Raw genomic sequence first — 12,664 nt, forward strand, 5'->3', positions numbered from 1 at the left:
GTAACTATTGTTTGATGCCATCCTGGCTAGTCCAAGCACAATACTGGCTCATCCATGATAGATTACTGTCACCTTTGACAGCATTTGGCTATCCCTGACATTGAGGGGACCTAGCTTTAATATAGTGCTGCCATTCTTAATGACACTGTGGCAGCCTCTGGCGCAATAGTTTCTGATCATTAACATGCTGTGACCATTCTAGACAATAGTTTTGCTAGACCTGGTGTAATGGTACTTGTCTTACAATGCATTGGACATTTTTGATCTATCAATTGCATAGTGATGGCGTCGATGCAGGTTTGAGAATCCCTGAAATATTGAGGCTGTTCTTCGCATACTTCTGTCTATCCCTAGAATGATGGGAGTAAAATGTGCTGCCTACTGATGGACATCCATAGTACCTAATTCTTATAAGTAGACATGAAATGCTAAATGAATTGATGCATGTTGGGCATTTGAATACCTTTAAAAATGGCAAGACAAGTTAGGGCCCAAACATGTATGCACTAAAATTGAAAATATGGTAAATAAGCTTCTGTTTCGAGGGTATGGGGCTTATTTATCTAAAATTAACATTTTGTATTTTATTGTTAAAATCTCTGCATTTTCAGAGTCCGGCAAGCTGGTGTTTGGTTTAAAATTATTGAATGTCTGAAGTATGTTTAAAGCAAATATTTGATGGCTGGTTCATGCTGAGTTTGGGACTTTATTGCTGTCGTTGGCTCGATATCAGGGGCACTTACTGTCTGCCAGGGCTTTTATTTCATGACTTGTGTGGAGGCATTCAATCGTCTATTTTAGGAAAGCTTTCTATCATATTGTATTGTGTTGAAACATGTATATAGCGCTTTTTACCACTATGTTGGCTGCTGATGCGCTTGCCTTAATGGGTAGCATGCTACACAGTGTTGAGTGTGTGGATGGGATGTTGTCTTTGGTTTGATCCCAGGTGGGAAGTATTTCCATGTCAGGTGTGATGACCACAAAAGTTGTGGTTATTATATCATGGGTCGCAATGCTCCGCAGTGTGATGGAAGAAGAAATATGAAAGAGAGGCCCCCAGTTTATAATTTTTTGTAAACTGGTAGTTCTGAACGGCTTTGCATGTCCCTTTATGGTATTTATCATGATCATAGCCCAGTTATCTGGCTACTGCACTTGGTTGTCTAACCTGATATATTTTGTTTGACATTAATAGTCCTGAACCGGCAGGTTGGAGGGGCAGATTGTGGGGAGATCTGCTATGATGTTCACACCTGCTGTGTGAGGCCTTGGCATCTATGATTGGTGCACAACTGTATGAGCCTGTCAGATCTGTCTACCTCTCAGCAGTAGTCCATGATTGTAAAGTTTGTAAAGGTTTTGCTTCCTTCCACCCTGCCCCTAACAAGTAGATTCTCCTCTAACATAAATCAGTGACTACAACCGGCAGTATGGAAATTTTTAGAAAAGAACGTTGCTATGTGCATTTTGAGAAATGAAAGGTCTTGTTACATTGTATTGTGCTGAAATAAACCCTGATTTGCCACAATGTTCAGTTTTGTTTAAAGGGAGACACCAATAGAGGTTTGACTGGCACGCCACAAAAATAAAGAAATATTTAATTACAGCCTCTTTATAACCTGTGAGATTTTTTTAGTTTCAAAATGTACTCAGAGGACAACGCTCCCAAAACCTCAAAAAGGAAGAAAGGCGTGCTTGTGCAGTCCACTTTTAGTTGGTCGTATAAGCCCCACCCTTTCCAAGTTCACCTGCCACCACTGGATTGGGTGGGTCATAATGATCTTCTGCTCAGTGGGTCACTTCCTGGACTATGTTTCAGTGATCCAACTTCAGGCATCCGCTAGGCAGCTTCTGCCTGCACTGTCAGATCTAAAGTTAGTGTGGTCAGAGGCAAAATGTATTAAAAGGTTTTTTACTCACCACCAGAGTATGTTCTTCCAAAACAGGCGAGCAGCAGCGCCAGTCCCAGGAGCAACTTCATTTCTTTCGCTGGGTTGTCTTTCATTTCATAGCTGTGTGAAAACAAAATAAAATATTCCCATATATTTTAGTATTGTTTCATGAGTCTAGGAGGCCTAGCAGCTATATTATTCAAGGTTTTACATTTGCACATAACTGCAGAGTTTGACCTAGTTTCCAGACCTGGAAAGTTGAAGAAGGATTTTGGGAGAGTAGTGAGCTCAGCTTGTATTCATGAATCATATCTTCTCCTTAAAGATGTCTTGTATTTCCTTGGGGAGAAGATCCTCCCACCTGCTCATTAGATACGTTTTTGCTGTAAGTAACACCTTTCTGTCACATGATTAGGTTCTATGAACTTGTATTGGGAGACAACATATATAGGATATTTTAAAATGTATTAATTTTAGTATTATGCTCCAAATTACCTTTTTCTAGTGAGATCTTGGTGGTTAAAAGGACTAATCTTAAACATTTAAGTTCACATATAAAAGACACTACTCTTGTATTTACAAAGAGCCTGCTGTTACAGACTACAGCACCTGTCAATCATGCAAGCAAGAGGTTTTGTTCACATGTGACATGAAAGAATTCAAGTCTTTAAAACATTGTATTTCATGAACAGGTACGTGTGGATAAGTGACTTTAATCGAGCACTATTTCAGTCTGTATACACTCCAACCGCAGGTCAAGGCCCGCCCTATACTCCCTCTGGAGATCTTCTTCATAATGTCTCACCCACCAAAATACAAAAATGATAGGTGGAATGCTTTAACTAATCTCAGCCACTGAGGCCACATTTCACTCCATTGTTTTTCTCTCCCTTCAGCACTGATCTTCTAGATCTCACTCATCATCACAGTTCGTGTCCACTCACAGCTGGCGCCCATAGGTGGTGGGCTCTCATTATTTCAGAGGGGGGCGCCCTATAACTGTTTTGGGGCTAGTCTTCTAGAATACAAGGTAGTAAATGGGAGAGATAGGGCTAGGGCTATGCTTTACACCAACTTCTCTACTTTGAATATTTTAGGTGTTGTCTGTGGTCTCTCTGCCATAAGTCTCATCCATCTATAACCCCCACACAATGCTTCACTTCTCCTGCTCTCACCACTTTTTTTACCTTTTAAAGTTTTATACAGCGTGAACTCAACTAGAAGGCATCAGAGCACTTTACCCGAGCACCAGTTGCATTACAGATGGACACATTAATTTTGTTTAAGTGATTTGCCCAGAATCACAGAATGTTGAGCGTCGCTGCCGAGACTCGAACCCATTTCCTTAGCTTTGAGGCCTACCACTCTGGCCGTTAGGCTACATCCTCTCTCCAGTTCTTGTTTTTATTTTATTTTATTGCACTGTCCTTTCACTCTAAACCTTTCCCATTCTCACCTTAGTCCATCAGGGTGTATCTATCTTTCACAATCACCTGTTACTATCCTTTCTCCTCTCCTCTATTTTCTCACCTTATCTTTCCACTGTCTCCAGTCTTCCCTTTTGATCCTCTCTTTTCCTTACCAATACCTCTCTCCTGGATCTCTTTTCACCAATCCTATATCGCCTATCTTTTCTTACCCCACGCTGTCTCCCCCATGCATTCACCTTAACATCAGGTCTCTCCCCTTATCCATTTCTCCTTTTACCCAGCATTTCCTTTGCATTATCTCTTACTTCTAACACCTACTTTGCTTCTGCCCTTAGATTTTATTCTTGCTTGTTCCCTGGTTGCTTCTAGACAGTTTCTCTCCTTTTGCAGCCCGTCTGTGTCCATTCCTATGTATTTAGTCTTACCACTCCCTTTTCCCTTTTACATTTCTCCTATTACTCCTTTCTCTTCCATTCTTTATCTCTTTTTTGACTTTCTCTTCTGTTCCTTCTATCTCTCCCATTCCTGCTGTCTTTTTTATATACATAACGTACACCTGTCTCTTCACAGTTTCCCTCTCATTCCCTTACACCCGTACCCTTGCCTTAGTCATATCCCACACAAAACACCCCCAAACCTTTCCTCAGTTCGCCTTCTGTCTTTCTCTTACATCTCGCACAACCCGTCTTTGATTGCACCACTCTACGCTTCCTGTTTCTTCATGCTACGCTTGTAGGTACTTTTCTAGCTCTGCTTTTTGCTTTTCTCACAATTGTCCTATCATTCTTTTCATCATTCTTCTATATGTTTGTTGCTTTTCTTTTGCTGTTGTCTTACTCTGGTATGATGACGAAAAGTAAGTCGCAGTCCCCAAAAATGAGTGCTGGTGCCCAACACCTGCAATCACCAGTACACATCAGGCACTTCCTGAGCCCCATCAAGGTAGAGCTCCTGGAATCACACATATGAGGACTGGTGCTGCTACCCAAGTGGAACAAGAACCCTGTCTTTGATAGGTTCAGTGTCAGGAGCTGCCTGAATATGTAGTGCCTGGTGTACCTCACTGCAAATTTGAACTACCTGATGTTCTGAGAACTTGCCATATACCTGTGCACCAACATTCCCAATGGACAGTCAAGGCCCAAGTTATTTCCATGGGGCATGGAATAGAATATTTCATCTTCACCCTGAGCAGCAGGTGGGGAATGGCCAGGAAGAAGAATGTGCCCAGTACCAGACAACAAACCCAAATAACTTGGAGATAAAATGGAAATCCAATTGAAATGTCAAGAACAACAGGCATGCAAGAGACCCTTTTATATAGCATGCTGAGGGGATCCTCTTAAACCAACACAGTGGTGCGCTAGAGCCCGCGTGGGTACCTGTGTTGGCATTCTCCCAGCAGTACCAGGTCACTACATCACTTTGCCTAAGCAGGAAAACAGAGATGGAGCCATAGATGAACAAGGTGTCAGGATGTGGATAAAGTTCACTTAACAGTGGTGAAACCTGACCTCTTTTAATGCTCTTTCGGGAGAACACCTTATGTCAGTGTAAGATCAACTGGAATGACCCAGGTGGGACCGGTCACTGGAAATCAGGCTTGCCCTTTGTCCCCTCTGAGAGTGACAGTCATTGGAGGTTAGAAGCGGCCACACTCACACCACACCCTGCGAGCTCTGCTGCTTTCTCTAAGAAATGAAAGGGCAACCACGAAGAATTGTCCATACACACCACAGGAATTTAAAAACTGATTTGTATGGTGAACAGAATATCGTTCCTGAAAATTAAAGTAGTTTGGGGAGAATTACTTTGAGGTTTATTTCTCAGTGCTGCACCGTGGAGTTTCACTTTTAGCAAACGGGTGAGAGTTTTCTTACCATCTCAGACACAACTCTTTCATTATTATTTGATTTTGTTGTTAATAAAAAAAAAGACTTTAGTTGAATATATAATTGTTATATTGGCCTTCAATGTATTTCTCAGCTGTGAGAACAAGACTCTAAGGGGTGGTAAAGTGAACCGAATGATTTCTAGCAGATGCAGTAAAGTGTTAATTAACATTTGGATAACACCCAGCAAGACTGCCACCCTTAGAATGACTACCTCCAGGTGGTAGAATGGCAGTGGCAATAGTATCAGAAGTAACCCATCTGATACCGGGTTTATTGCATGTGCCAATCTGATGTTATGGCCCGCCTACACCCACGTTAACTTACACACTCCTCCTTGAGCTGCTTGAGGTCTTCATCAAAGGATGATGCTCATCCAGCAGTCTACAGCCTGATTCTGTATTAAGAAGCAACCTGCTCTGACTCTTTGGCTTCACAGGCATTCATTGCCAGGATTACATGAACACAGAGATATATCAATTGTAGATCAGAGATGGCTGCCTGAAGTGACCCATTGCTACATCTTTGAAGACACTGATGTACAGTTGGATGGGAATGAAAACGACTGCAATTTCTGAAGGAAGTGCTAAACCCATGGGCGAATCCTCAGGCAGAAATCCTAACTAACATGCAATCTCTGAGCTGTGGGAAATTCTGGCCGTGGATTCACCTGCGGACTTGGCACGTTCTACTGAAATCAGAGGACTTTCCGTTGCCGTTAGGGGTGGGTGAAGTTGCAGTCTCTACTTGCAAAGTTGAGAAATGTTGCCCTTTGCAGAGGTGATGACGTCTGTCCAGTTCACAAAGATGTAGTGTATGTTAGTTCTGGCCTACCACAGGCCGGAACCAGAGTACATCCATTTGGTGCAAGAGAATAGTCAGATATGAGACCATTTCTGGCATAGAGTGTCCTGCCCAGGAATGGGAGGGGGGCTTCTTGAAGGAGGCAAATGTTTCGTGAATGGCTACAGCCATCTAACGTAGGCCCTCATTACGAGTGGCGGCATTGCACCTGAAGCAAAAACTCCAGGTTGAGATCCCACAATGCTCGGTGTCCCTCGGACTGAACATCCAGGGTCTGCAAGCTCGGTCCCCATATTTTCAGACACAAATACTGTACACCTCTTATGCCAGGAGTGAATGAACACTTGGTGAATCTGCTGAAGGGACAGGGACTAAGAGCAGAACAACTCGTGCCAACACCACAGTACTGCCGCATCACCAGAAGTAAACAGGTAGGCCCTGGACCTCACCTCTGGATACTGGAACAGGGACAATCCTTGGCCAATGAGAGTCTGGCACTGTGGCCGTCCCCTCGACACTCCTCAGAGGACATACTATGGGAATAGACAGCACTCCCCCTGGAGTGCCATTGGCTTGTCCCCCCCCCCCCCCCGCCCCTCCCCCTTTAGACCAAACCGGAACTCCCACTGACCTTTTGACCTTTTCAACCGGCTCCTTGTAGGTGAAAAGATCAGCAGATTTAGAAACTAGGAAAACCACGAGATAAAGGACCTAGTATTCCCACATCTGTGCGGTTATTCCCCATTATAGAAAGCATAACGTGTAATTGCCAAAAATGGGTGCAGGTATACTGTCTGGAATGGAAGATTACAGCAGCCTGGTAGCCCTGCACCAAATTCCAGCAAACTCAAAAAGAGAGTCTTTAGTCTTAGCGATATTCCATCTGCCAAATGGCGGTCAACCTTTCTCTTTCTTTTTTATTAACTATGCAGCTTGTACTATACAAAGCTGGTGAAATAAATATGAAAAAACATGCAAAGTTGAAAATTGCAAGCCTTCTTAGCTTTTCAGGCATCTGTTTAGAAACTAAATTTAATTCTGGCCCTACGAATTTGGAAACGTTCTCACTTAAACTGATCGTTATCCGGATCAGGACGAACCACACGTGATCGACAAGTGATTCAGCTAATCCACTCGTGCAAAAGTGGCTGACTCGGCCGTTCACAAGGCAGTGATGAGTGATGACCACACCTGATCTCTTTACCGGAGTATATGAAGGAAATTAGCAGACTGTGCTCCCCCCCAAGTGACGTAACAAGAGTGCCACGAGCGTCCATGCAAACAAGTAAAGCGAGCCCTTTCCCCAAGATTCTATACATCAAAAATTCTAATTTAAGTGCAGTGGGCTCCTCACCCATTGGGCCCGAAGCCACTGCACCCGCAGCGCTTTTGATATCCTTGCACCTGTCACCATCTACTATCTCCTACCAATGGGCGGATAACTACTGCCCCTTTTACTTCCTATGCCTGCCCACTTGGAAAATACCTCACTGCCGGATGGATACACATAAGAGAGCAGGGAGGTGGCTGTTGAGCTCTCAGAGAAAGTGTGCTGCTGGTACTCAGGGCTCCATGTGGAATGTCAGAAAGTTCTGACCCACTGGTTTGTCTGGCTCCATGCTGACGTCTGGCTCGCATCTCTCACCCGTTTCAATTAGCGCTTGTCTCTCTCTCCCTTACTCAGGCCTGGCTGTAATATAGCTTTGGTTATCTCGCGAGCCTCATGTCTCCCCTCCCCCCCCCCCCCAAAGAAAAAAATTATAAATGACATACATATGTACATACCTGAAGCGGTGTACCCATCTCTCCATGTGTACCCGTGCTATTCCCTTCTCCCATCTCCTCCATAAAATGTCCCATACCCTTTCCTTTGCCTTCAGCCGAGGCTCTCTACTTATCACTCCTTCTACCCGTCTCTCCACTCCACATCTCTGTCTTATCCCTTGCTCTGCCTCTCTCCCTATTAGTGTCCTTTTCTTCCTTTCGGCCTCTGCCTTGCAAGACCACAGTAGCTTTGCTATCAGTTACTTCACCAGCATCAGAGCTTCTACCTCTGACGCCGTGACTAACCTGGACGCGCCAGTACGAGGGGGGCACCCTCATCCACACCTTCCTATATTGGTGCATCACACGCCACACAGCTGTTTCTTCTGCTTTTGTAGGACCTTTCCTGTGCCTTTCCCCGCCTCATCTGTGCCTCCACCTTTCATCAACAGCTGTAGGTAGCCGCTAACAGTACAATCGCTATGTAATATCTGCTGGTCCATAGAATGCCTCTCTTGGGGAAAAAAATCGGAGTCACTGCGAAAACAAGCGCACAATACAAACACCCCTTTGAAACCCGTTTCTCTCTTTGCACCCTTTAGCTCTCCTCTTTAACGCTCTCTCTTCTCTCTCGGTGCCCATGCGTATTGTCTTACCTGTCCCGTTCTCTCTCCAGCTCCTCTCTGTGCCTCCGCTACCTGGTGTGTGGTATAAAAGTACAGGTGTCCAGAATAACGTCTACCCCTTTTTCCACGCCCCTCCCAGTGGTCATTTTTAAACAGCCGTGCCCTAGAGAAAGTGTTAAAAGGGAGGTTACCTGTACATTCCGTTAGTTAAGTTTCAAATCACTAATTCCTTACAGTACCGCTTGTCATTCACCTAAAGGGCTTCTTCAGGGCTTGTCAAATTTCATTTTGCTGTCAGGCAGCCATACCCAAATATATCTGTTTTTTTCTCTTTGGAAAGGTCACATGCATTCCAACCAAATAAAACTCGAAAGAGCAGTTACCACGTAATCCAGAAACAAAAGAAAGCTCGGATCAAGAAGGTATTTCTTAAGTATCTTTTCAAAACATGAAACACCCTACTGTTTTTTGTAGAGCTGGGTGGCTTGTTCTCTAGTCAGAGACGTTTCAAGGCCAGTGGGCACAGTGGATTCTGGCCCAGGGCCCCAACTTTTTAGGTGGGGGAGCTCTGTTCTACAGAGTCTTGCCCTAATTACCGTAAAGATTACCGTAAATAATTCTTAAACAGATAGTAGTTTTAAATGCCGTTTTTTTTATCTTGGATGTGGGGGTGGAGTCTATTACAGACATTTTGCAGAAAAATGTTGTGTTAGTGTTTCATGCAACATCCTTAAAAAAGTTTCTTTTAGATCAAAACAGGGCCTCACAAATGAGAAATGGGAGGGGGTCATAGATTATTTGCATTTATATTTGTGAGCTGAAGGTGTTACAATATTGAAAATACACATCACTTTCCCTGAATATTATATGTAAACACATTTCGAATGTGGATGAATGTGCCTGTGCACTGTCAGTGACTGGGCCAAAGAGGACATGGAAGAGCTGAAACTGGATCATAAATGTAAAGCTGTCCTGAATAAGGGCCCCCAAAATATGTTTGGCCCAGGCCCCCAAATTCCAAAACAAGTCCCTGCTCTAGGTTTTGGAAGCTTAATAAGCTGCTCTATAGTTTTAAGGAGCTGTGTAGCTCGTTTTATAGGCTCAAAGCGCTGTGTCAGCTTGTTAGGCAGGTGTAAGGAGTTGGTTAGATTATTCTAGTTGAATTACATTTGAACATCACCAAGACTCAAATTTATCAAAGGTAGGTGGGTCACAAAAGTTTGTCGCTCTAAAAAGTGGGTTGTGGTTCTAAAAAAGTTTGGGTAGCACTGTTTTACAGGTTTACAACGTCAAATAGGTTATTCTATAGCCTCAAGGCGCCTGGTGGTCTGTTCTAGAGGATAAGTGAATTGGGTTGCGTATTCAGTAGTTTTAGTGAGCTGAGAAGCTTGATCCATAGGATTGGGAAGTTGTGGAGCTTGTCTACAAGTCTAGGAAGAGGGATAGCTTATTTAAAAGGGGCAGGGAGCTGGGTGGGGAGCTCCATGGGTGTATAGCACTAGACAGATTGTCTAAAACTGTTTATTGAGCTAGGTAGAATTTTCTGTAGATTTAGGAAACTGATTAACTTGCTGTATAGGCTTAGCCAGCAAAGGACGTTTTTTCTATAGGCTTAGGGCGCTTGGTAGCTGGCTCCATAAGTAAAGAGCTGGGGCACAAACTGCTAGAGAAATGTGGCCTAGGTTTCCTCGAGGCACCTACTCACATAATGGGAGAAATGTTGAAGTTGACTATTTGAAAGTGACTGATAACAATATTTCATAGAGCACTGAGAACAGACAAACCACAGACGAAACTAAAGGACAGGGTAAATGACTTGAAGCTGAGAAATAACCTGCTACTGATGTAAAACCTGTACAGCCGCAAGAACTGTTGCAAATAATGTGCGCTTTAAGTTTGTTCAGTACAATCACGGTAATATGACATACAAAACTGTGTAAAGTCTACCGAGACTGCTCTGTAGGCTGACCTCGATGTCATGCGTACGTCATACATGTTACATGGCACTGGAGTTCTGGACTTTTTGGTTCCGTCCAGAGGTGTCAGGGAACAACACCCAAAGACCCCGGAGTTCCACCTGCCTTGGTGCGCAAATGAACAGAAACACGGGCTTCTCGGTGGTGGCGTCAAAGACCAAAGGTTTATTACTGCAGGGACACAGAAGTCACAGAAACTACGCATGGGCAGTGTCTAGGAGCCTGTTCGATTTGTACATTGAGGGTTGCTCCTTATATACTAAAAATTGTGCTTCAGGCAAATATTTCACATGTCAGTACATTCCCAAACCTTTGTGTCTTAAACAATAAATATTTGGCGTTACACAGGAACTGTCGATAATATCTGATGCCAAACATCACGAAGAGGGGTTCCCACTAGTCCATCACAATCCCTTGTCAACATTGCATTCAAGAGCCGGACCGCCTCATCGTAAAGTTCGTTACCTCCCCCTAATAAAGGCCCAGAAGGAAAGGAGCAGAGCCAGGTGCAGAAGATAGGAAAGCGGGATAAGAGATGTTTGTGGGTTGTAAATGGGCAAGGCTACCGGCTTCGGCCGCCTAATCATGATCAGGACAATGGACATGAGAACCAGTTTAGGTGGGCTAGCCTCGGGCAGAGGAGGCAGCCTTTGTCAAGTCATGCAGCTACAGCGTGATCTGGTTTAAGGTACACGTGTCATGAAAGAGGTGAATCTCCGGCTAAGGCTACGTGTCCTTAATCGAAATGAAGTGATCAGAGGTTATTGCGTATGTGAGGGCAAGAAACACAAAATGGCGGACATGATCTAAGATGGATGCCGTGGGTAGATCAGAAATGTGTTCATAACAGGAGTGCTCTTGCTCGTATCGTAGCGAAAACACCAGGATATGCTAAATGGATCATTTGCGGTTCGCTGATACTAATATTATGTATTTCCGACAATATTGAAAACACGGGTTCAAATCGTCACGGAACCTCAGACCCTCCTTTTGCCCTTACATAGGCAATTACTCAGTCTATATCAGAGTCTAGTTCTATACTCATCAGGTCAGTGACATGTTGTTGTATCATCATCCTTTCTCGTGCCTTTTCTCCAATTGCAGGTGGTTTCCTAAAACAGGTTGCAGCACAAAGACTACACAAAGCGGGACCACACTGGATAATTAGGCAGCATGAGAATAGGAATACTAAGATGACACCGATGACCATTAGAACCTTCCACCCCCACGCTGAGATCAGAGTCCAAAACCACTCCATAAAGGACCAGTTTCCCTTGTCTACATGTATAGAGTCGGAAATCTTGTGTAGCTTAGAGATCGCCTCATAGACTGTTGGAGCATTATTAGGAATAAAGACACAGCAGCTCGATTGATTGGAGTTGAGCTTTTACGCTTGCTTTCCCCTAAACTAAGGCGATACTCTGAAGTATTCCAACTTAAATACACTCGCAGTTCGTCTCTAGGGTATGATGGAGTATTATTGACATCCTTGATCATGTCAATAATTCCCTGGACTAAAGCTTTGTTGGCAGAGTTATATCTAGTGGAACGTGGTGGACGTGGAGGATAGGTCTCAAGGGCATAAGCAAAGATGGTTTGAAGGGCCTGAAATGATCCATTGTAGCTGAAAGGCAAAACCAGATAGGGAATACCTTTATCCATAGTGTGGGGTATCAAGCCACACACCCAGCAGTCTGTAGTGTTAACTACCAGTTGGTGTTGGTGCAAAAGCTGTACAAAAGTGTTGTTAATGAATTCTGAACGTCGGGCTTGCTCATGTTCAGGAAACGAGTGGAAAGAATGTATAGAAGAAACAGTAGAAGTGACAGGATCAAGGGGAGGTACTGTAGTAACTGGCACAAAAATCAGATTTATACTAAAGACGATTCCACCCACCAATGTTGCTAAAGTAATCAAAAATGTAATGGCACATTGCATCAAAAAGCATTTGCTACGAAGAATTCTGTAAAGTCTGTTTCTGCGAATATAAATCACATTTTCTCGTTGCAGCGCAGGAAGCTCCATCTTCTACAATCCGCTCGCGACCACTGATGATGTGTACGTAGATGAAAATGCCTCTATCAGCCTTGGGAGTTCCCAGAACCAACAGAAAGATCGACCTTGTGTCAGACCCCTGCAGATTCAAACTAGGCACACAGCCACGACCCTACGGCTACCCAGATGGCAAGGCAATTTAAAAAACAATAAACAATAGCAAACTTCCTGGCTGAAGGCAAATGTTCAATATATCAAAATCACAATATGCAGTTGCCTGCT

General features: G+C 43.8%; 1 protein-coding gene across 1 annotated transcript in view; it reads right to left on the minus strand.

The window, feature by feature from the left end:
* The window catches only part of LOC147733096 (uncharacterized), a 66,213-nt gene extending 57,711 nt beyond the window's left edge, over positions 1-8,502 (minus strand). The window contains exons 1-2 of the mRNA XM_086955741.1: positions 8,442-8,502; positions 1,924-2,015 (exon numbers count right to left, since the gene is read on the minus strand). Of these exons, the coding sequence (XP_086811867.1) occupies positions 1,924-2,008 (85 nt within the window). The 5' untranslated portion in view covers positions 2,009-2,015; positions 8,442-8,502. The remainder of the gene's footprint in view (positions 1-1,923; positions 2,016-8,441) is intronic.
* Between the last annotated feature and the right edge of the window lie 4,162 nt (positions 8,503-12,664).

Source organism: Lissotriton vulgaris, chromosome 2_1, assembly GCF_964263255.1.
Source record: "Lissotriton vulgaris chromosome 2_1, aLisVul1.2, whole genome shotgun sequence".
In the NCBI taxonomy this organism is placed as follows: Eukaryota; Metazoa; Chordata; class Amphibia; order Caudata; family Salamandridae; genus Lissotriton; species Lissotriton vulgaris.